The 22,880-nt window shown below is 41.7% G+C and overlaps 1 protein-coding gene across 1 annotated transcript; it reads left to right on the top strand.

Annotated features, from left to right (window-relative positions):
• Nucleotides 1-3,983: 3,983 nt before the first annotated feature.
• On the top strand, nt 3,984-7,874 carry LOC110530694 (cytochrome b-c1 complex subunit 10). Its single transcript, XM_021613936.2, has 3 exons — nt 3,984-4,139; nt 4,671-4,811; nt 7,138-7,874. The coding sequence occupies exons 1-2, from the start codon at nt 4,033-4,035 to the stop codon at nt 4,789-4,791; spliced, it is 228 nt and encodes a 75-aa protein (XP_021469611.1). The 5' UTR covers nt 3,984-4,032; the 3' UTR covers nt 4,792-4,811; nt 7,138-7,874.
• The last annotated feature ends 15,006 nt before the right edge of the window (nt 7,875-22,880 follow it).

Genomic DNA, 22,880 nt, shown 5'->3' with positions numbered 1-22,880 from the left:
TCTGAGGGAATGGCATCTAAAACAATTGCAAAATCTTTAGGTGTTACAGGGACCTTGTAAAGGGATAAGAATTCCTTATAACTGAGTAAAAGACCCTCTGCATTTACCAGTTGGCTCACCAATAGGATATTATTTCGGAACCAATATTCTGAAAACAAAAGTATTTTTATACAATATATCCCGATTATTCCATATATAATATCTGTGTGGAGAAAAATTGTGTTTATAAATGAAGGACCATGACAAGAAAACCTGCCGATGAAAAGCAGAAAGTTTCACTGGAACTTTGTCAATATTATAATTGCAAAACAACATGAAGTTAATAAGGCCACCAAAAGTAGAGAAGACATGATGAGGAATACAATTCCAGATGGAAGTGGGTCTTGTTTTATCCAATTGATCTTAAAAGTATTATTTAAAGTAGTAAAGTCCAGAAGTCCATTTCAACAGTTTTCCTAATGTAACGGATACGGTTTCTCCACAGAAAGTTGAAAAGCATCTGGTCTATCTCCTTGTTTATTTTACCGTCACGATATAAAGATAGAGCGCCATATGTTAGTCTAGAGATACCTTCAGCCTTGGTTATTAGGACTCTACCTTTTAAAGATAAGTCCCTCTGTAGCCATTGATTTAGCTTCTTCTGGGTTTTTTTAATAAGAGGGTTAAAATTTAGTAAGCCTCTAGACTTCTGATCCTTTGTAATGGTTATGCCTAAATATGTAAGTTCTTCTTTTACTGGAATACCATAATATGAAGGTGTCACACAATCTTTGACAGCTATGAGTTCACATTTCTTAATGTTAAGATATAGACCAGACGCTTTGTAAAAGGATTGTATCACATTGATCGATATGGGAATTTGGTTAGCGTCTTTCAGAAAAAGTGTAGTATCATCAGCCAGCTGGCTTATAATAATTTCTTTACCAGCTATTATTTAAAGAATTTGCATTAATAAAAACAGGTATGGAGAGATAGGACAACCTTGCCTAATTCCTCTCTTTAACTCAAATCTAGGTGAGGTGCCATATTTCAATTTGATAGAGCTGTTACCATTTGTATAGAGAGTCTTAATAGCCTTACAGAAAAAATACCCAAAGCCAAGTCTCTCAAGGGAGTGGAAGAGAAACTGATGCTCTACTGTGTCAAATGCTTTATAAAAATCTAAAAATAATATGAAGCTATCCTCGGTTATTAGGTCTGAGTAGTCAAGTATGTCTAATACTAGTCTGACATTGTTAGAAATATGTCTGTTCCTCATGAAGCCAGACTGTGTTTCATCAATGATTGCATCCATTTTTGCAAGTAGTAAGGCTAATATCTTATAGCCATTATTAAGAAGACAAATTGGACGCCAGTTATCGATGAGCAGCACTTCTTTTTTAGGCTTAGGTATCAGTGTTATTAACCCCTGACTCATTGTAGGAGGGAGAACATTGTTTTTAATACTCTCTAAAAAAGAGTTCAAATAGGAAGGGAGCTACTTGTTCAGAAAATAATTTGTAAAATTCTGATGTAATTCCATCAACACCTGGTGATTTATTGTTCTTTAGATGTTTGATAGACTCTATAATCTCTTCAACTTTGATGGGTTGGGTATACAGTAACTAAGATACTGTTTTAAAGGGCATGCAGGTCTGCTCTGACTTTACACGGTTATTGTTCTATTTAGTTATTAATACTTATTTCCAAAAAAAGGTCTTATATGTAAAACATTTTTTATTCTATTTCTTTATGATCAGTTTTCGTATGCACTTAAAATAGTAGGTACCCTTTTATTTAAATTATTATTTCGTATTTTATTGCTCAGAATAGTTCCTGATTACACTAAATAGGGTTTTTAGTCTCTCTTACTACAAGAACCCTCGGTTTGGTCTTGAAAATAATTTTCAGTTGAGTTGAATTTCAAAGCCGGATAACATCTAGCTCAAAGGTTATGGAATAAGCTATTTTCACTTTAAATTGCCTTAAATGGTGCAGATCTCGGTTCCTTATCCTTTACGTTCACTGCTCCTACGTCTTTGACTCATCCTACTACAGTTCATACTTTTATATAATCTTTGTTGTTTTGTCTTTGTCTATAGTTTCTCTTAATGCTAGGGGGTTACAAAACAATGTGAAGCACAAGGCCTTATTTTTATTTGCTAAACAATTTCGAACAGATTTTTGCTTTTTTCAAGAGTCTCACTCAATATCGGCTGATGCCAACTTCTGGAGGTCACAGTGGGGCAACGATATTTGGCTTTCCCATGGATCTGAACGCTCCGCTTGTGTCACTACAATAAAAAATACCTTTGGTGGTAATATTCTACACTCAGAATGTGACCCCTTTGGTCACTTTATTTGTCTTGTGATTAGTTACAATGACATTACGCTCATTACTGTAAACTTCTACGGGCACAACACCAAACATGAGAATGATCAGTTACAATGACATTACACTCATTACTGTAAACTTCTACGGGTACAACACCAAACATGAGAATGATGAGTTACAATGACATTACACTCATTACTGTAAACTTCTACGGGCACAACACCAAACATGAGAATGATGAGTTACAATGACATTACACTCATTACTGTAAACTCCTACGGGTACAACACCAAACATGAGAATGATCAGTTACAATGACATTACACTCATTACTGTAAACTTCTACAGGTACAACACCAAACATGAGAATGATCAGTTACAATGACATTACGATCATTACTGTAAACTTCTACGGGTACAATACCAAACATGAGAATGATCAGTTACAATGACATTACACTCATTACTGTAAACTTCTACAGGTACAACACCAAACATGAGAATGATCAGTTACAATGACATTACGCTCATTACTGTAAACTTCTACAGGTACAACACCAAACATGAGAATGATGAGTTACAATGACATTACGCTCATTACTGTCAACTTCTACGGGTACAACACCAAACATGAGAATGATCAGTTACAATGACATTACGCTCATTACTGTAAACTTCTACGGGTACAACACCAAACATGAGAATGATGAGTTGCTTGAATCTATAGAGAAACATATACTTCATTGGTTATCTAAATTTTCCAATTCGTTATTATTGATAGGAGGGGACTTTAACATTACTATAGATAATTCAACTGATAGATGGCCTCCAGGTAGGCCAACCAATCAGAATTTGGGTTTAATACTTTTTATGGAAAAGTTTGATCTTACTGACAGATCATTCACTTGGAGTAACAAAACAGGTTCCAGACATTCCAGAATAGATTTTTGGCTTATATCCAAATTATATCCATATTTATACTACTCCCCTCACAGACCATAGGGCCATTTACATTGATATCAAAATATTTACCCCTGATACTAACCTTGGTAGAGCATCCTACTGGAAGCTAAATAGCTCATTATTAAATAATTATATAGTTCAATTTGAGGTTAAAGATCTGCTCTCACACTTTTGGGAAAGGGCTTGTGAAGAAATATCTCATTGCAAGAACTGGGAGCTCTTTAAATTTGAGGTGTCCAAATACCTTAGAAAATATGGTAGTAATCTTGCTAAGACCAGAAGAGCTGAGGAGGAAAAGGTGATCATTAAGATAACTTCCCTTTCTCCTGGGGGGGAGGAGAAGATGGAACTAATTGAGTTACAAAATAAACTGGATAATATATATATATATATATATATATATTAAAAGCAGAAGGAGCCTTTATTAGATCTCGGGAAAAAATGGATTGAGGAGGGAGAACATAATTCATCCTATTTCTTTAGACTTGAGAAATTTCACTCTAAAAATAACACTGTCCATAAGTAAAACATTGATGGTGTTATTACAGATGACCAACAATTAATCGCTAAATACTGTAGCAATTTTTACAGAAAATTGTATAGCTCTACGTACTGTCAGGAATCCACATATATATATTTTAAACTCAATTAATAATGTTCACTCTATCAGTGATATAGAATCTAAACAGTGTGACGGCCAAACATCAGTATCATAACGCCGGAATAAACGGAAGTGGCGTAGGATCCTTTATCGAATGGGCATGCGCTCAGAGTTTTCCCCTTGGTGGTTAGCAACAACATCCAGCTCCAACATGCTTGGTAAATTGATCGGACAGAAATACTTTTCCATCGCGAGAACATGGTAAGATAATGTCGTATGTTTACTGACATCTTGCTATTGATATTTGATCAAATACATTTCCAATGCAATGTCTTATTCTGACTTGTCTGTTTTACCCTTAGCTAGCTGAGGTCATGTCCGGAAACGTTAGCTAGCTAGCATACTGGCTACTGCGTGCCTTGCTTGGTAGCAAAGCTAGTTAATAACGGCAACATTGACCCGTAGAAGGTTGCCAATGCCGTGAACCAGAAACACCGACCTGACTTTGATCAATTGGAGAACTAGTTAGCTAAGTAACGTTACCTAATTCTGAAACTAGCGCTAGGGGGCGGCAGGTAGCCGTCAGTATGAGCGTCGGGACAGTAACCGCAATCCGACGTTCTGCCCTGAGCAAGGCAAGTACTGTTTCCCCGGCGACGAAGACGTCAATTAAGATAGCCTACGCACCTATTTGATTCACAGGAGTTGTGTTAAATGCATAGAGTTGTGCAACTTACTAGGTATCCCCTAGCTCGATTGTAAAGTACCTATTCAATTTTACTCCCAACGCAGGGTTCCAACGTTGGCGGTGTGGGGTTCAGTTGGAGGGGTGGCATTGGTACACTTCACTGACTGGCGCTTGATCTTGGATTATGTACCGTACGTCAGCGGCAAATTCAAGAACGATGACTAGAGGCGTTTCTGTGGCTGAAGGTGAGTAAATGTGCACATAGCATCACAGTAAGGGTATGCTCTCTACAAAGAGGGGGGGGGGGTAGTCCAGTGTGAGGTCTCGAAGGAATGCGAGGGCTGATTTCTGGTCCCAGTCCACCCCTGCCTGTTTTTACAGGGTGTCTCTGCGACAGATTGTCAAACCTAGCTAGAATAGTTCCGACCAGTATGTCACAGTCAGTATATCTCCCTATAGGACGGAATGCTTGGCTGCCTGCGCGGGATAGGGTAGATATAATTTGTGGAACGTTCCAACAGGAATCTGTAAATAACAAGGTTGCCAACAAATGACGCATACAAAGTTTTATAGCGGCAGAATAAGATACTAGGTAGGGTGTGGGCTATTTGTTTCACTCGCCATGTTTATTCCAAAAAATGTCTGGACAAGCATTAAGAATAAGCTATGTGGTGAGTAGATGCCTATTCGACAGCTATTTAGCTAGGTGAATTGATTATGCAACTTTTTAAGCATTTGTTGGCAACCTTGTACTTTACGAAGTTTTTGGAACAGATTCCTTTTGGAACGTTCCACAAATCATACCCACCCCGCGGGATATGGCTTGAAAATGAACCTCAATTTAGGGATGGAAGATGTCGCTGTACTCCTAATTATCCCTACTGACAAATAGAGAAGATTTGAAGTATTGCTAGTTTTTAAACAGCCTTTTTGTCATGCTAGGTAGCAGAAGCCACAGCAGTCATTTTGGAATCGCTCGTAGATCTTTACTTTGAACAACAAAGGACAGTCAGCCAATCAGGCTCCTTTGTTGTCCTTAGCAACATTTTACGTGCCATTCCCAAATGTAACTTATAAATGCCTCGTGAGTTTAGTTAACTGTCATACCCCATCAGAACCCAAAATATAAGCTTGTTTTACTCCAATGTTTGTAAACAATATATAGCCTCAACATGGGTAGAACTATAATTTTTATATCATTGGATTGTCAAGCCTTGCATTTATAACTCCATAAATTTGAGTGGTTACATTTCTACAGCCCCATCCATTCAGCTTTTTACTGAAACGCGCCAGGAGTACGCTTTGTTGTTGAGTGGATTCGATTAATACCCCGGATGAACCGGGTTAGCGTTGATTGCATTGGTTTTGGGACCGGGCTGCCTCCCATGTGTGAGCCAGGTGCCCCGCTTTGCCTGACGGGTGCCTACGACACGTAGGTTAAACATGTGGAGTAATGAGTAGGATTCTGTTGTTTCGCATGCAAAAGTGATTGATTTTGATAAGGCTTTATCTGCCTTCCCAATGAATACTAGTTTGAAATTTAGTTGAAATAGTTTGTATCTATTTTATGGAAAAGTGATGTTTTCCTTGATGACAACATGACTGAGGGCAGCAGATTACTGTTTGATTTGAGAAGGGCACCCCTCTCACTTTTGTTTGTCCCATTCACGTCACAGGCCATAGCCCAGGGATCTAAATCAAACTCCCTTATTGTTTCAACTGCTTATTAGCCCAATATTGGACTAAATGAGCCTAAAGTTATTCCTTAGTCAGGGACCTTACATGTTCTGTTTAAAGGGATAATTGGCTTGAAGCCAAAACAGACAAAATACTTCATCTAAATGTGAATCGAATCTCTTGCATTACGGTTCAAGAAACATAAATCCCTCCATATCACATCAAAATATCACAAATGCTAAATACACACTTCCTCTTCTAACCGGTTTTAAAACAGTTGCAGCTGACAGTATTTTTTTCCAGTAACAACACATTTGTTACGTTTACACATTGGTGTTTGGTGACGCAGATGGCTAATTAGCACAGGTAGTCCACTCATCTTTTTTTCCTTAAACAAGTGTTGAAATATGGCCATGTGGGAACCCTAAAGGTGTGTATCAATTTGTATTGAATGTTTTTATGATTTCTATGATAAGGTCCTTATGATTCCAAAACCGTACCGCAAATGATGCGTGTTAATGTTCAGACCGAGCATCGCGGCTCTTAACAAAACTCCCCCCTACAGAAGACGCCTTCGTCCAATGACTCATATGTGTGATGTAATGGAACTGGTCCATGGTCAAGGGCTAATTGCTGCTTTAGGCCCTGGCTGTTGTCTTCAATCACAACATTGCTGGCAGTGGTGTTATTGAAGCCAACTAGGGGTTTGCACATGAGCCAGCTTCTTGAGAGAAGGACAATAGTGTCGTCTCCCTATAGGATGATAACTCTCCCTTGCCCTTTGGATTTAAATGTTGAATTTTCATCTCAGATCCTCCGTGTCGGGTTGATTTGGAAAGTCCTTGAAAGTATTAAGTGGAGACTGTGACATCCACCCAATCTTTTTGCCTGTAGGTCAATCTGTGCTGTCAGACAGGCCGAGAGCGATGGAGAGAGTGTGAACAGACCATCAGGCACCATGATTCAACTCCACCCCAGGACAAAGAGAAGAGGAACATTGCGCTTTCACCTTTTTCAATCATTTTAAATGGACTTTTCATCCTGATTTTGAAGTAACAGTGTTGTGCATTTAGTCTTTTTTGGTAATTGCTCAGCCAATGGAATGACATGGAGGAAATAGAAATGCATGTATTGAGTCATTAACATAATGTTTATTCCCTTTTTGTTTGATTGAATTCTGTTGTCATTTTAAAGCTTAGAGTGAAATTCTACTTTTCAGGGTCAGTTAACTTAATTGTTTCGCACTGGTTTTAACGTTGTTTGATTTTTCCAGAGCGAGGGCTATGAAGCTAAAATCATAGTCTCTGTTTTTCCCTTTGCTCTCGGTTCATTGTATTAACCATTATCGTTTCAGTGTAGCCTGGCTACTACTGGTAGTCTGTTTCTGCTTCTAAACTGTTGGCATGACAACAATGTAGTTTGGTTCAATGCACAACCTTTTTGGTACTCGGCTTGTTTTCTTGGACCTCCTTTGTCCAACTTCTTAATGATCATGGTTGTTTTAATCAAATTAAGTGTACAAAATTGTGTCTGGTGTTTTTCCCTAGCCATTTGAAATCTATCTACAATCTTGTGATGATAATGGGGAAAAACATAATAAAACGAGTAATGTAACCTTTTTGGTTTTCTAACGGGGTGCCTGATTGTTTTCTGGAAAACGTTCATGTTTTTGTAAATCTAGTTTGGTCTGATTTGTTTATTGTGAAAAATCTAAAAAATGATGTATAAACACACAGCTAAACAAAGGTAGATTACAACATTTAAAAAAACTCAACTGATCACAAGACTTCATTAAATCTCGTCGACTGAACTGCAGTTGGAACTAGTGGATTAATTGCTGTCCACAGTAAGTGGTGTAGCTTGGCGGAGTGACTTTACGAGTATCTAAACACCATAGGCAAAGATTATGGATGTACTGACATGATGCATGTCTCTCCGCCCTAACAATGGGAGTCGTCCACATAGCTGCATGGAGGACTGTCTAGCTCCCGCCTATGCTTCTTTTGGATTGGTGGATACATCTCATTATTGTAATCCTTTTTTGAATATTTGGGGGTTGTTGACTTGACCCACCTGTATTCAATGGAAAGAGAGATGCTGTGCTACTAGCCTCATGCCAATGGTGTTAAGTACTTCAGTATAAACACTTGAAAATGCTAATTAAGTAGCTTGTGGTATCTGTACTTGACTATTTATATTTTTGATAACTTTTGCTTCACTACATCCCTGAAGGAAAATAATGTACTTTTTAATTGACCCCCTTTTCTCCCCAATTTCATGGTTTCCAATTGGTAGTTAGTCTGGTCTCATTGCTGCAACTCCCGTACGGACTCGGGAGAGGCAAAGGTCGAGATCTGTGCGTCCTCCGAAACACAACCCAACCAAGCCACACTGCTTCTTGACACAATGCCCACTTAACCCGGAAGCCAGCCGCACCAATGTGTCGGAGGAAACACCGTACACCTGGTGACCGTGTCAGTGTGCACTGCACCCGGCCAGCCACAGGAGTCGCTAGTGCACGCTGAGACAAGGACATCCCTGCCAGCCAAACCCTCCCCTAACCCGGATGACGCTGGGCCAATTGTGCACCGCCCCGTGGGTCTCCCGGTTGCGGCCGGCTGCGACAGAGCCTGGATTCAAGCCCAGAATCTCTAATGCAACAGCTAGCACTGTGATGCAGTGTCTTGCACCACTCAGGAGGCCTCTAATGTATTTTTTATCTATACATTTTCCCCGACACCCAAAAGTACTCGTTACATTTTGAATGCTTAGCTGGTCGGGAAGTTAGTCTAATTCCAAATCAAATTGTATTGGTCACACACGTGATTAGCAGATGTTATTGCGGGTGTAGCGAAATGCTTGTGCTTCTAGCTCTGACAGTGCAGTAATGTCTAATAAGTAATATCAAACAAATTACACAACATCCAATACACACAAATCTAAGTAGGAATGAATAAAGACTATTATAAATATGGACGAGCGATGTCAGAGCGGAACGGCTAAGATACAGCAGAATAGTATAGGAAACAGTATATACATATGAGATGAGTAATGCAAGATACAGTGGGGCAAAAAAGTATTTAGTCATCCACCAATTGTGCAAGTTCTCCCACTTAAAAAAATGAGAGAGGCCTGTAATTTTCATCATTCATCATTCATCATTTCATCATCACTTCAACTATGACAGACAAAATGAGGGAAAAAAAAATCCAGAAAATCACATTGTAGGATTTTTTATGAATTTATTTGCAAATGATGGTGGAAAATAAGTATTTGGTCAATAACAAAAGTTTCTCAATACTTTGTTATATACCCTTTGTTGGCAATGACAGAGTTCAAACGCTTTCTGGAAGTCTTCACAAGGTTTTCACACACTGTTGCTGGTATTTTGGCCCATTCCTCCATGCAGATCTCCTCTAGAGCAGTGATGTTTTGGGGCTGTTGCTGGGCAACACAGACTTTCAACTTTTCTATGGGGTTGAGATCTGGCTAGGCCACTCCAGGACCTTGAAATGCTTCTTACGAAGCCACTCCTTCGTTGCCCGGGCGGTGTGTTTGGGATCATTGTCATGCTGAAAGACCCAGCCACGTTTCATCTTCAATGCCCTTGCTGATGGAAGGAGGTTTTCACTCAAAATCTCACGATACATGGCCCCATTCATTCTTTCCTTTACACGGATCAGTTGTCCTGGTCCCTTTGCAGAAAAACAGCCCCAAAGCATGATGTTTCCACCCCCATGCGTCACAGTAGGTATGGTGTTCTTTGGATGCAACTCAGCATTCTTTGTCCTCCAAACACGACGAGTTGAGTTTTTACCAAAAAGTTATATTTTGGTTTCATCTGACCATATGACATTCTCCCAATCTTCTTCTGGATCATCCAAATGCTCTCTAGCAAACCTGGCGGCGTAGTGTGTTACTGATGGTAGGCTTTGTTACTTTGGTCCCAGCTCTCTGCAGGTCATTCACTAGGTCCCCCCGTGTGGTTCTGGGATTTTTGCTCACCGTTCTTGTGATCATTTTGACCCCACGAGGTGAGATCTTGCATGGAGCCCCAGATCGAGGGAGATTATCAGTGGTCTTGTATGTCTTCCATTTCCTAATAATTTCTCCCACAGTTGATTTCTTCAAACCAAGCTGCTTACCTATTGCAGATTCAGTCTTCCCAGCCTGGTGCAGGTCTACAATTTTGTTTCTGGTGTCCTTTGACAGCTCTTTGGTCTTGGCCATAGTGGAGTTTGGAGTGTGACTGTTTGAGGTTGTGGACAGGTGTCTTTTATACTGATAACAAGTTCAAACAGGTGCCATTAATACAGATAACGAGTAGAGGACAGAGGAGCTTCTTTAAGAAGAAGTTACAGGTCTGTGAGAGCCAGAAATCTTGCTTGTTTGAAGGTGACCAAATACTTATTTTCCACCATAATTTGCAAATAAATTCATTAAAGATCCTACAATGTGATTTTCTGGATTTTTTTCCTCATTTTGTCTCATAGTACCTATGGTGAAAATTACAGGCCTCTCATCTTTTTAAGTGGGAGAACTTGCACAATTAGTGGCTGACTAAATACTTTTTTACCCCACTGTATGTAAACATAGAGTGAATGAGAAACTGTAGAATAGTATATACATATGAGTAATGCCAGATGAGTAAAAATATTATCAGTGACTAGTGTTCCATTCCTTAAAGTGGCCAGCGATTCCTAGTCTAAGCCTATAGGCAGCAGCCTCTAATGTGCTAGTGATGGCTGTTTAACAGTCTGATGGCCTTTACATAAGCTGTTTTTCAGACTCAGCTCTGATGCACCTGTACTGACCTCACCTTCTGGATGATAGTGGGGTTAACAGGCAGTGGCTCAGGTGGTTGATGTCCTTGATATTTTTGGCCTTCCTGTGACATCAGGTGCTGTAGGTGTCCTGGAGGGCGGGTAGTTTGCCCCCGGTAATGCGTTGGGCAGACCGCACCACCTTCTGGAGAGCCTTGCGGTTGCAGGCAGTGCAGTTGCCGTACCAGGCGGTGATACAGCCCGACAGGATGCTTTCAATTGTTTATCTAAAAATGTGTGAGGGTTTTAGGTGACAAGCCAAATTTCTTTAGCCTCCTGAGGTTGAAGAGGCTCTGTTGCCCCTTCTTCACCACACTGTGTAGGTGGTCCATTTCACTTTGTAAATTATGTGTATGCCAAGGAACTTGAGGCTTTCCACCTTCTCCACTGCGGTCCCATCGATGTTGATAGGGAGGTGCCCCCTCTGCTGTTTCCTGAAGTCCACGATCAAATCAAATGTATTTATATAGCCCTTCGTACATCAGCTGATATCTCAAAGTGCTGTACAGAAACCCAGCCTAAAACCCCAAACAGCAAGCAATGCAGGTTTAGAAGCACGGTGGCTTGGAAAAACTCCCTAGAAAGGCAAAACCTAGGAAGAAACATAGAGAGGAACCAGGCTATGTGGGGTGGCCAGTCCTCTTCTGGCTGTGCCGGGTGGAGATTATAACAGAACATGGCCAAGATGTTCAAATGTTCATAAATGACCAGCATGGTCCAATAATAATAAGGCAGAACAGTTGAAACTGGAGCAGCAGCACGGCCAGGTGGACTGGGGACAGCAAGGAGTCATCATGTCAGGTAGTCCTGAGGCATGGTCCTAGGGCTCAGGTCCTCCGAGAGAGAGAAAGAAAGAGAGAAAGAGAGAATTAGAGAGAGCACACTTAAATTCACACAGGACACCGAATAGGACAGGAGAAGTACTCCAGATATAACAAACTGACCCTAGCCCCCGACACAAACTACTGCAGCATAAATACTGGAGGCTGAGACAGGAGGGGTCAGGAGACATAGTGGCCCCATCCGAGGACACCCCCGGACAGGGCCAAACAGGAAGGATATAACCCCACCCACTTTGCCAAAGCACAGGCCCCACACCACTAGAGTGATATCTGGGCGCCAACCCAGACAGGATGATCACATCAGTGACTCAACCCACTCAGGTGACGCACGATCATCTCTTTTTTGTTGACATTGTGTGAGAGGTTGTTTTCCAGGCACCACACTCCCAGAGCCCTCAACACCTCCCTGTAGGCCGTCTCGTCATTGTTGGTAATCAAGTCAACTACTGTTGTGTCGTCTGGAAACTTGATGATTGAGTTGGAGGTGTGCATGGCCACACAGTTATGGGTGAACAGGGAGTACTGGAGGGGGCTGAGAACGCACCCTTGTGGGGCCCCAGTGTTGAGGATCAGCGTAGTGGAGGTGATGTTTCTTACCTTCACCACCTGGGGGTGGCCCGTCAGGAAGTCCAGGACCCAGTTGCACAGGGTGGGGTTCAGACCCAGGGCCTTGAGCTTAATGAGCTTGGAGGGTACTATGGTGTTGAATGCTGAGCTACAGTCAATAAACAGCATTCTTACATAGGTATTCCTCTTGTCCAGATGGGATAGGGCAGTAAGCAAATTGAAGTGGGTCTAGGGTGGCAGGTAAGGTAGAGGGGATATGTTCCTTGACTAGTCTCGCGTAGCACTTCATGATGACTGAAGTGAATGCTAGTGTAACGGATGTAAAATAGCTAGCTAGTTAGCGGTGGTGCGCTCGGTGACGTAGTGGTTCCCCTTGCGGCTTTTGTGGAGCGATGGGTAATGATGCTTCGTGGGTGACTGTTGTTGATGTGTGCAGAGGGTCCCTGATTCGCGCCCGGGTATGGGCGAGGGGACGGTCTAAAGTTATACTGTTACACTAGTTGTTAAGTTACCTTTGCCTTCATGGGTACAGGAACTATGGTGACCATCTTGAAGCATGTGGGGACAGCAGACTGGGATAGGGAGCGATTGAATATGCTCTCCCTAGCGTGGCTAGGGATACCGTGTGGGCCAGCAGCCTTGCTAGGGTTAACATGTTTCAATGTTTTACTCACTTCGGCCACGGAGAAGGAGAGCCCACAGTTGTTGGTAGCGGGCCGCGTCGGTGGCACTGCATATGGCTATGCATATTCATGGCATGAGGCAGTAGTGAAAAAATGGCATGAGGCAGTAGTGAAAGTGTAAGAAGAATGTGTTTAGCCCGTCCTGAAGCAAGACTTCGGTCTCGGAACACGTGGTTTTCCTTCTGTAGTCCCTGCCTATACGTCTCGTGTCTGTGCCATTGAATTGCAACTCCACTTTATCTCTATACTGCCGTTTGTTTGATATCTTGCGGAGTGAATAACTACACTGTTTATCTTCTGCCATAATTCCAGTCGCTTTGCCATGGTTAAATTGCGGTGTTTCGCGCGAATGCTGCCATTTAATTCACAAATGTATCAAGACAACAACGGTCATCCCTACTGCCTCTGATCTGGCGGACTCACTAAACACAAATGCTTTGTTTGTAAATTATGTTTGAGTGTATGACACTTGGTTAATTTTTTCACTACTGCCTCATGCCATGAATATGCATAGCCATCTCGAGACACCGATAGAAAGTGTTTTTTTTCTCAAAGTTCCCGGGATGTCACGTGTCCTACTTATATCAGTACACTCGTAACAACTTAAGCATTACGACACTTTTATTCGATAAAACCTCACGTAACAAATAAGGCATTATTTTCTGTTGTCCAAATTCGACACTCATTGACCTCCATACAAAAACGTATTGCTTAGTGTGCGAAACAACGAAAATACACCACCTGCTGGATGAAGGCAGATTTTAAACCGAGTTGAGCCTCTCTTCCTCTCTGCCATAGGCTAGCTAAAAAGCGGGAAGGACGAGAAGGGTGTAATTGCAGACCGCAATTCTGGGCGTTTTCTGGTATGGGCGTTTCTTGATATCAAGTTATACCCATTGATGCTCACGGAGAAAGAGGACAGATGAGTGAGTCTGTGACAGTAGGAGTGACGTTTTTGGAAAAAGTGGACCCTTGCCCTTTGGCTGATCATTTGTGGTTTCAGGGTGGGTGAAAACGGAGTTGGTTGCTGTGGAATTGGTGAGGGTAACCAGAAGTAGTCATGTGATAGTTGTTTGTTTATGTTTGTCTGATGGAGAAGGCGCTCCGCGTTTTAAACGAATGGGGGCAAGGATTGTGAATAGTTTTGCTCTCACGAAAAGAGCGCAATTGAAAGTGTGATTAATCGGGTAGCAGTAAAAGTTGACCAACTGAAGGGGAATATTTTTAGCATTTATAGCAATGGTTATCAACTGTACTGCAGGGATGGAACGTAAGTGGCAGAAAATAGGGGTTGTGGTGGCAGCTGCAGAGAGGTATTTGGGTGGGCGAGACTTAACATCAGAAGAGTTGCAGGGTGTGTTAAGTGGTGGTGTCCCATCATTTCAGACTGTTGGCATAAAGTACGACTAAATATATTTAAATAGTGGAGTATGGTGGTGTTGTTTTTGTAGTGTAGTGTTAGAAGGTATTGTATTCATAAGGGAGTTGTACTCCAGTCTAATAAGTGGTGGTAATGCAACATTTATTGGATGCCAACCGCAGTTAAACCTCATCGAATAAGTATAATTGATGTTCACCATTGGCTGTTTCTTGAACTTGACAAAGAAAGCTGCGGGCTAGATTTAGACAATGTCGGTAAGTTCTTCCACATAGCAACCTCTACTATTATATCTTTGTTACTTCTCAACGTGTTCAATTATACTGTTTACCTATCCAGTTATGTATTGTAAGGCGACATGATCGGATAGCTACAAGACACAAGCTTTGAAGCTAGCATAACAGACGCCACGAGGCTATAGTAGTTGCTTGCCACCTCCAGTCAGTCGGCTGATGTATGCTAGAACTTTTAAACAGGTTTCAACTGTAGCTAATTGGATGTTGTACACTTATCAGCGTGTTGTGCCGTCATTTTTGTATTCGCTACAAGTAAAATTTATGGAATAATAAGGCATTCGTTGTATGCATAATTCTGACAGTGATTTGATATATAGTATAGTGATCCTGTTTACATACCTCACTCAGCAGCATGTTATTTTACAGTGAAGTCGGCACAGATCCTGAAGCTGCAACTTTTGTGTTAAGAAATAGTCTGCAGACTATCCAACTATTGTTGACTCATTTACAGAGTCACAATAAAACAGTGGTGAAGTATGTGATCACTTTATATAATATGATGATGTGTAGCTGTTACTGTGTTTATTTAAAGGGCCAAACTGGAAAATGATTGTATGTATACATTGATTCCTAAAGCTGCAATCAGCAGCAGAAGCAATAACAAAACGATGTTCCCACCCCTGTTTACGTAAAAAGCCGGGGGATGGGGCTGGAGAAATATACCCACTCTCAAAATCATAGACAGAGCTATGGAAGCCAAATCTGACCATCCATGACATCAACTTTATATCGTTTTAACCACAGTGATTTTTTGCATGTACTTTGTTTGCAAACATTGGAGTAAAACAAGCTTCTATTTTGTGTTCTAATGGGGAAGGACAGTTGAACTAAGCTCATGAGTCATAAGTTACATTCTTCAAGACTCAATAGGTACATATCATTAAGTTAAATGGATGTATCAACTGCTAATTGCCCCTTTGAAGAATGTATCTTAGAAATACTTAATTAGCTTGTCAACTGTCTTACCCCCCATCAGGACCCCACCTATACGCTTGTTTACTCTATTCTTTGTAAACAAATGTAACAGTACAAATTTAGACCGTCCCCTCGCCCATACCCGGGCGCGAACTAGGGACCTTCTGCACACATCAACAGTCACCCTCGAAGCATCGTTACCCATCGCGCCACAAAAGCCGCGGCCCTTGCAGAGCAAGACCCTTGCAGAGCAAAACCCATCGCGCCACAAAAGCCGCGGCCCTTGCAGAGCAAGGGGAACTACTACTTCAAGGTCTCAGAGCAAGTGACGTCACTGATTGAAACGCTATTTAGCGCCCGCTATTTAAGCTAGCCGTTTCACATCTGTTACACTCACCCCCCTTTTGACCTTCCTCCTTTTTCCGCAGCAACCAGTAATCCGGGTCAACAGCATCAATGTAACAGTATAATTTTAAACCGTCCCCTCGCCCATACCCGGGCGCGAACTAGGGACCTTCTGCACACATCAACAGTCACCCTCCACAAAAGCCGCGGCCCTTGCAGAGCAAGGGGAACTACTACTTCAAGGTCTCAGAGCAAGTGACGTCACTGATTGAAACGCTATTTAGCGCCCACGCTAACTAAGCTAGCCGTTTCACATCTGTTACACTAACACTGTATAGCCTGTATCACACCAGTCTCTTCCATGACAGAGTGATGAATAGCTTCTAGTATCACACCAGTCTCTTCCATGACAGAGTGATGAATAGCTTCTAGTATCACACCAGTCTCTTCCATGACAGTGATGAATAGCTTCTAGTATCACACCAGTCTCTTCCATGGCAGTGATGATCAGCTTCTAGTATCACACCAGTCTCTTCCCTGACAGAGTGATGATCAGCTTCTAGTATCACACCAGTCTCTTCCATGGCAGTGATGATCAGCTTCTAGTATCACACCAGTCTCTTCCCTGACAGAGTGATGATCAGCTTCTAGTATCACACCAGTCTCTTCCATGGCAGTGATGATCAGCTTCTAGTATCACACCAGTCTCTTCCCTGACAGAGTGATGATCAGCTTCTAGTATCACACCAGTCTCTTCCATGGCAGTGATGATCAGCTTCTAGTATCACACCAGTGTCTCTTCCATGACGGGGAGGCTATGTGACCAGCGTAGACATACTCTATGGAAGAGACTCCAGTACAGAGCTTCAACTGTTCCCTGCTTAATCACTCCTGGTGTGCTGCAGGGCCAAAGAGCATAGATGTAGGAAGATGCTGAGAAACTGCTGCTCCAGTAGAAATCCCTGATCTGGCGATTCAGCAGTGATATAGCAGTGTTGGCTGTCTTGATGAGTCTCTTGGTTTGGAAACCTCTCTGGCAGGGTACTATTGTCATGGAGCTGGAGACCTAACATTACCATGGACAGAGCATGAGCGACCCCTAGGGTCAGGTGAGAGGTGTTCTCTGACACCTGACCCTGTGACCATCACCTGATTCCCGGTCCCTCTCCACCCCCCCTCTCCCTCACTTCTCTCTCTCTCCTCCCTTACTCTGTTCTGTTTTAGCCTTACCCAACTCCTTGTTGCCACTCTCCCTCACTCCCTGTTTTAGCCTGTCTAGACACTCCTCAGTGCAGTGTTGGTTTAGGATGCATCTCAATACTCCAGCACTGCTTCCTTTCCAGGTCTCACTCTCTCTCTCATATATTGATCAGGGGCTAGAGCTGAACCCTGCAAATCAGGTTTAACACCTCTTCCTGTGTGTGATGTAACTTCCTGTAGCTATTGTACCTGTGAGGAGATCCAGGAAGTGTGCTGTATGAGTGACCCCATCACTATGTTGAAAGAATGCATGCTGTCCAACATGGCTTCTGTGGAGGAGATCAAGGTACACACACAGGTGGCCCAAGTACTTTCCTTCCTCCCTCCTTACAGGAGATAGATGAAGAGACCAGGAAGGTGATCAAGGATGTGGCCCAGTTTGAGCCATTGGATGAGCTCTGCAACCACATCTTCGCCAAACGAGATGCCCATGGAGGTTCACGGGACCACCCCTGGGTCAAACTAAAAACTATCAGCTCAACACACACACCCCTGGACTATCAGCTACACATCCCCTCTGTTCCTGTGAGACACCAACCCTTGGGTGAAAGTCTACTCCTTTTCTCATTAGTTCTCTAAACACACAATAGGAGATTGTCACCCTGTAAATCAGTTTGTAGCAGCATTCCAAACCAGTTCATTACCTTTGACCCTGTGATGTCACTGGTATTTATTCACAATACAGCAAATAATATGTCGTTTTATGTAAGTTGGTATGTTTTCTCCTCATACGGAGGGATCTGTCTCTGAATGGGAGGTGAGTTGCATTGGGCAGACGTTTGTTCCAGTCCAGCACTAACGCACCTGATTTAACAAATCAACCTCTCATCAAGACCTTGGGGCGGCAGGTATCCTAGGCCAGTAACCGAAAGGTTGCTAGATCGAATCCCCTACAGTAGCACTCGTTACACTTGGACTAGACAAACATAAGAGACACCAGGCTGCAAGTCATAACGTCGTCATAAGAAAAGGGAACGACAATAGTCTCTTCCTCTCCTTCTCTTCTACTCTGACTCCCTCCCTCTTTCCGTGAAGAGAGGATACTGATCCAAGTACTATGAAACTGAAGTGTCTGTCAACTAAAAGACAGAGATTATAATACAGTTGGATGTGATTGGACTGAAGCAATATATTTGGCTGAGACTTCAAATAACATGTATTATTATTGAATTTGTTTGCTTCTGATGACACTGGAGAAGTCTGCATGAGAGATAATAATGTTCCATGCCAGGTAGGTGAGTGCGTTTTCCTGCGTCACCTTGAATCTCAGTATCATCTATTCATAACTAGTGCATATGACTAGTTTTTGGAAATACAGTACCAGTCAAAAGTTTGGGGACACCGAGTCATTCAAGGTTTTTTCTTTCTACATTGTAGAATAATAGTGAAGACATCAAAACTATGAAATAACACAAATGGAATCATGTAGTAACTAAAAAAGTGTTAAACAAATCAAAATATATTTTAGATTCTTCAAAGTAGGCACCCTTTGCCTTGATGACAGCTTTGCAAACTCTTGCATTCTCTCAACCAGCTTCATGATGAATGCTTTTCCAACAGTCTTGAAGGAGTTCCCACATATGCTGAGCACTTGTTGGCTGCTTTTCCTTCACTCTGCGGTCCAACTCATCCCAAATCTCAATTGGGTTGAGGCCAGGTCATCCGATGCAGCACTCCATCACACTCATTCTTGGACAAATAGCCCTTACACAGCCTGAAGGTGTGTTTTGGGTCATTGTCCTGTTGAAAAACATATGATAGTCCCACTAAGAGCAAACCAGATGGGATGGCGTATCACTGACGAATGCTGTGGTAGCCATGTTGGTTAAGTGTGCCTTGAATTCTAATTAAATCACTGACTGTATCACAAGCAAAACACCATCACATCTCCTCCATGCTTCACGGTGGGAACCACATATGCAGAGATAATCCATTCACCTACTCTGCATTTCACAAAAACACAGCAGTTGGAACCAAAAATCGAATTTGGACTCATCAGCGCAAAGGACAGATTTCCACCTGTCTAATGTCCACTGCTCGTGTTTCTTGGCCCAAGCAAGTCTCTTTTTATTATTGTTGGTGTCCTTTAGTAGTGGTTTCTCTGTAGCAATTCAACCATGAAGGCCTGATTCACGCAGTCTGCTGAACAGTTGATGTTGTGATGTCTGTTACTTGAACTCTGAAACATTTATTTTGTCTGCAATTTCTGAAGTGCAGTTAACTCTAATAAACTTATCCTCTGCAGCAGAGGTAACTCTGGGTCTTCCTTTCCTGTGGCGGTCCTCATGAGTGCCAGTTTCATCATAGCGCTTGATGGTTTTTGCGACTGCACTTGAAGAAACTTTCAGTTCTTGAAATTTTACAGATTGACTGACATGTCTTAAAGTAATGATGGACTGTCATTTCTCTTTGCTTATTTGAGCTGTTCTTGTCATAATATGGACTTGGTATTTTACCAAATAGGGTTATCTGTACAGATAACCCTACCTTGTCACAACACAACTGATTGGCTCAAATGCATTAAGAAGGAAATAAATTCCACAAATTAACTTGAAATGCATTTCAGGTGACTAACTCATGAAGCCGGCTGAGAGAATGCCAAGCGTGTGCAAAGCTGTCATCAAGGCCAAGGGTGGCTACTTTGAAGAATCTCAAATATATTTGTGTAACACTTTTAAACTTTTTTGGTTACTACATGATTCCATATGTGTTATTTCATAGTTTGTCTTCACTATTATTCTACAATGTAGAAAATAATCAAAATAAAGAAAAACCCTTGAATGAGTAGGTGTGCCCAAACTTGACTGCTACTTCACTTCGAAATGTCCTTGTTTGAGAGAAACACATTTTTTGTCAATTTTTAAAATAACATCAAATTGATCAGAAATACAATGTAGACATTGTTAATGTTGTAAAGGACTATTGTAGCTGGAAACGTCTTTTTTTTTAAGGAAAAAAATGCAATATCTACATAGGCGTACAGAGGCCCATTATCAGCAACCACCAGACTGGCCAATAAAGCAAAACGATTAAGATGGGCAAAAGAACACAGACATTTGACAGAGGAATTCTGCCTAGAAGGCCAGCATCCCGGAGTCGCCTCTTCACTGTTGATGTTGAGACTGGTGTTTTGCAGGTACTATTTAATGAAACTGCCAGTTAAAGACTTGAGGTGTCTGTTTCTCAAACTAGACACACTAATGTACTTGTCCTCTTGCTCAGTTGTGCACCGGGGCCTCACACTTCTCTTTCTATTCTGGTTAGAGTCAGTTTGCGCTGTTCTGTGAAGGGAGAAGTACACAGCTTGTACGAGATCTTCAGTTTCTTGGCAATATCTCGCATGGAATAGCCTACATTTCTCAGAACAAGAATAGACTGACTGAGTTTCAGAAGAAAGTCTTTGTTTCTGGACATTTTGAGCCTAATCGAACCCACAACTGCTTCGAATTCTTAGGAAACAATGCTGTATTGTTGTTTTATGTGTTATTTTTTTACGTTGTTACCCCAGGAAATCTTAAGTCTTATTACATACAGCCGGGAAGAACTATTGGATATAAGAGCAACGTCAACTTAAAAACATTATGACCAGGAATACGAATTTCCCGAAGCGGGTCCTCTTGTTCGGACCACCACCCAGAACATTGGATCTAATTCCAGTAGTCGACCCAAAACAACGGCGCCGCAGAAGATGCAGACGAAGCGGCCACCTGGTCAGGCTCCGTAGACGTGCACGTCGCCCACCGCTCCTGAGTATACAACAAGCCAATGTCCAGTCTCTTGACAATAGACGGAATTAGTAGACGAAATTCGAGCAAGGGTTGCCTTCCGGAGAGACAGAGATTGTAACATTCTCTGTATCACAGAAACATGGCTCTCTCGGGATATGTTGTCATAATTGATTCAGCCACTGGGCTTCTCCATGAATCGCACCAACTGAGATGAACACCTTTTCTGGGAAGAAGAAGGGCGGAGGTGTATGCTTTTATGATTAACGACTCATGGTGTAATCATGACAACATACAGGAACTCAAGTCCTTCTTCTCACCCAACCTAGAATTCCTGACAATCAAATGCCGGCCATTTTATCTACCAAGAGAATTCTTGTCAGTTATAGTCACAGCTGTGTACATTCCCCCTCAAGCACACACTAAGACGGCAAACAAGGAACTTCACTGGACTATATGCAAACTGGGAACCATATATCCTGAGGCTGCATTTATTGTAGCTGGGGATTTTAACAACGTACATGTTCTCTTTCACCCCTTTAGATTTGTGTGTATTAGGAAGTTGTTGGGGATTGTTAGATTACCTGTTAGATATTACTGCATTGTTGGAACTAGAAGCACAAGCATTTTGCTACATTTGCGTTAACATCTGCTAACTCTCTGTATTTGACAAATAAAATTTGATTTGATGCTCCAGATACTCAACTAGTCTAAAGAAGGCCAGTTTTATTGCTTCTTTAATCAGAACAACAGTTTTCAGCTGTGCTAACATAATTGCAAAAGGGTTTTCTAATGATCAATTAGCTTTTTAAAATTATAAACTTGGATTAGCGAACACAACGTACCATTGGAACACAGGAGTGATGGTTGCTGATAGTGGGCCTCTGTAGATATTCCATAAATCTGCCGTTTCCAGCTACAATAGTCATTTACAATATTAGCAATGTCTACACTGTATTTCTGATCAATTTGATGTTATTTTAATTGGACAGAAAATGTGCGTTTCTTTCAAAAACAAGGACATTTCTAAGTGACCCCAAACTTTTGAACTAGTCAAGTTTCCGTGTGGTGTGTGTGCCCTAATCTACGGCTTTCACATGACTTGGTAATAGAGATAAGCATCTTAGTCAGATATCTTTTTTAAAAAAATGGGCCTCACATTAATCCTCAGGATCTCGTCACGGTATTTCTGTGCATTCAAATTGCCATCGATAAAATGCAATTGTGTTAGTTGTCCATAGCTTATGCCTGCCAATACCATAACCCCACTGCCACCATGGGGCACTTTGTTCACAGCATTGACATCAGCAAAACGCTCACCCACACAATGCCATACACGTGGTCTGCGGTTATGAGGCTGGTTGGACTTAATGACAAATTCTCTAAAACGACGTAGAGAAATGAATGCACAATGCTCTGGTAACAACTCTGGTGTTCATTCCTGCAGTCCGCATTCCAATTTCACACTCCATCAAAACTTGAGACATTTGTGGCATTGTGTGACAGAACTGCATATTTTAGAATGGCCTTTTATTGTCCCCAGCACAAGGTGCAATTGTGTAATGATCACGCTGTTTAATCAGCTTCTGATATGCCACACCTGACAGGTGGATGGATAATCTTGGCAAAGGAGAAATGCTCACTAACAGGGATGTTAACACATTTTAGAGGATGTTTTTTTGAGTATGGAACATTTCTGGTATCTTTTTTTTTCAGCTCATGAAACATATGACCAACACTTTATATGTTGTGTTTATACTGTAGTGATCAGTGGTGTAGTGGAGGGTAAATGCAGTTTACACA

Source organism: Oncorhynchus mykiss, chromosome 8 (assembly GCF_013265735.2).
Source record: "Oncorhynchus mykiss isolate Arlee chromosome 8, USDA_OmykA_1.1, whole genome shotgun sequence".
Lineage (NCBI taxonomy): Eukaryota > Metazoa > Chordata > Actinopteri > Salmoniformes > Salmonidae > Oncorhynchus > Oncorhynchus mykiss.
The sequence above is the reverse complement of the archived record's forward strand: the minus strand, read 5'-3'. Positions and strand labels throughout refer to the sequence as shown.

Coding starts and splice junctions, on each gene's coding strand:
- LOC110530694 (XM_021613936.2), top strand. CDS start 4,033: ATGGGCATGCGCTCAGAGTTTTCCCCTTGGTGGTTAGCAACAACATCC. Junction 4,140..4,670: donor TTTTCCATCGCGAGAACATG/GTAAGATAATGT, acceptor CTCCCAACGCAG/GGTTCCAACGTTGGCGGTGT.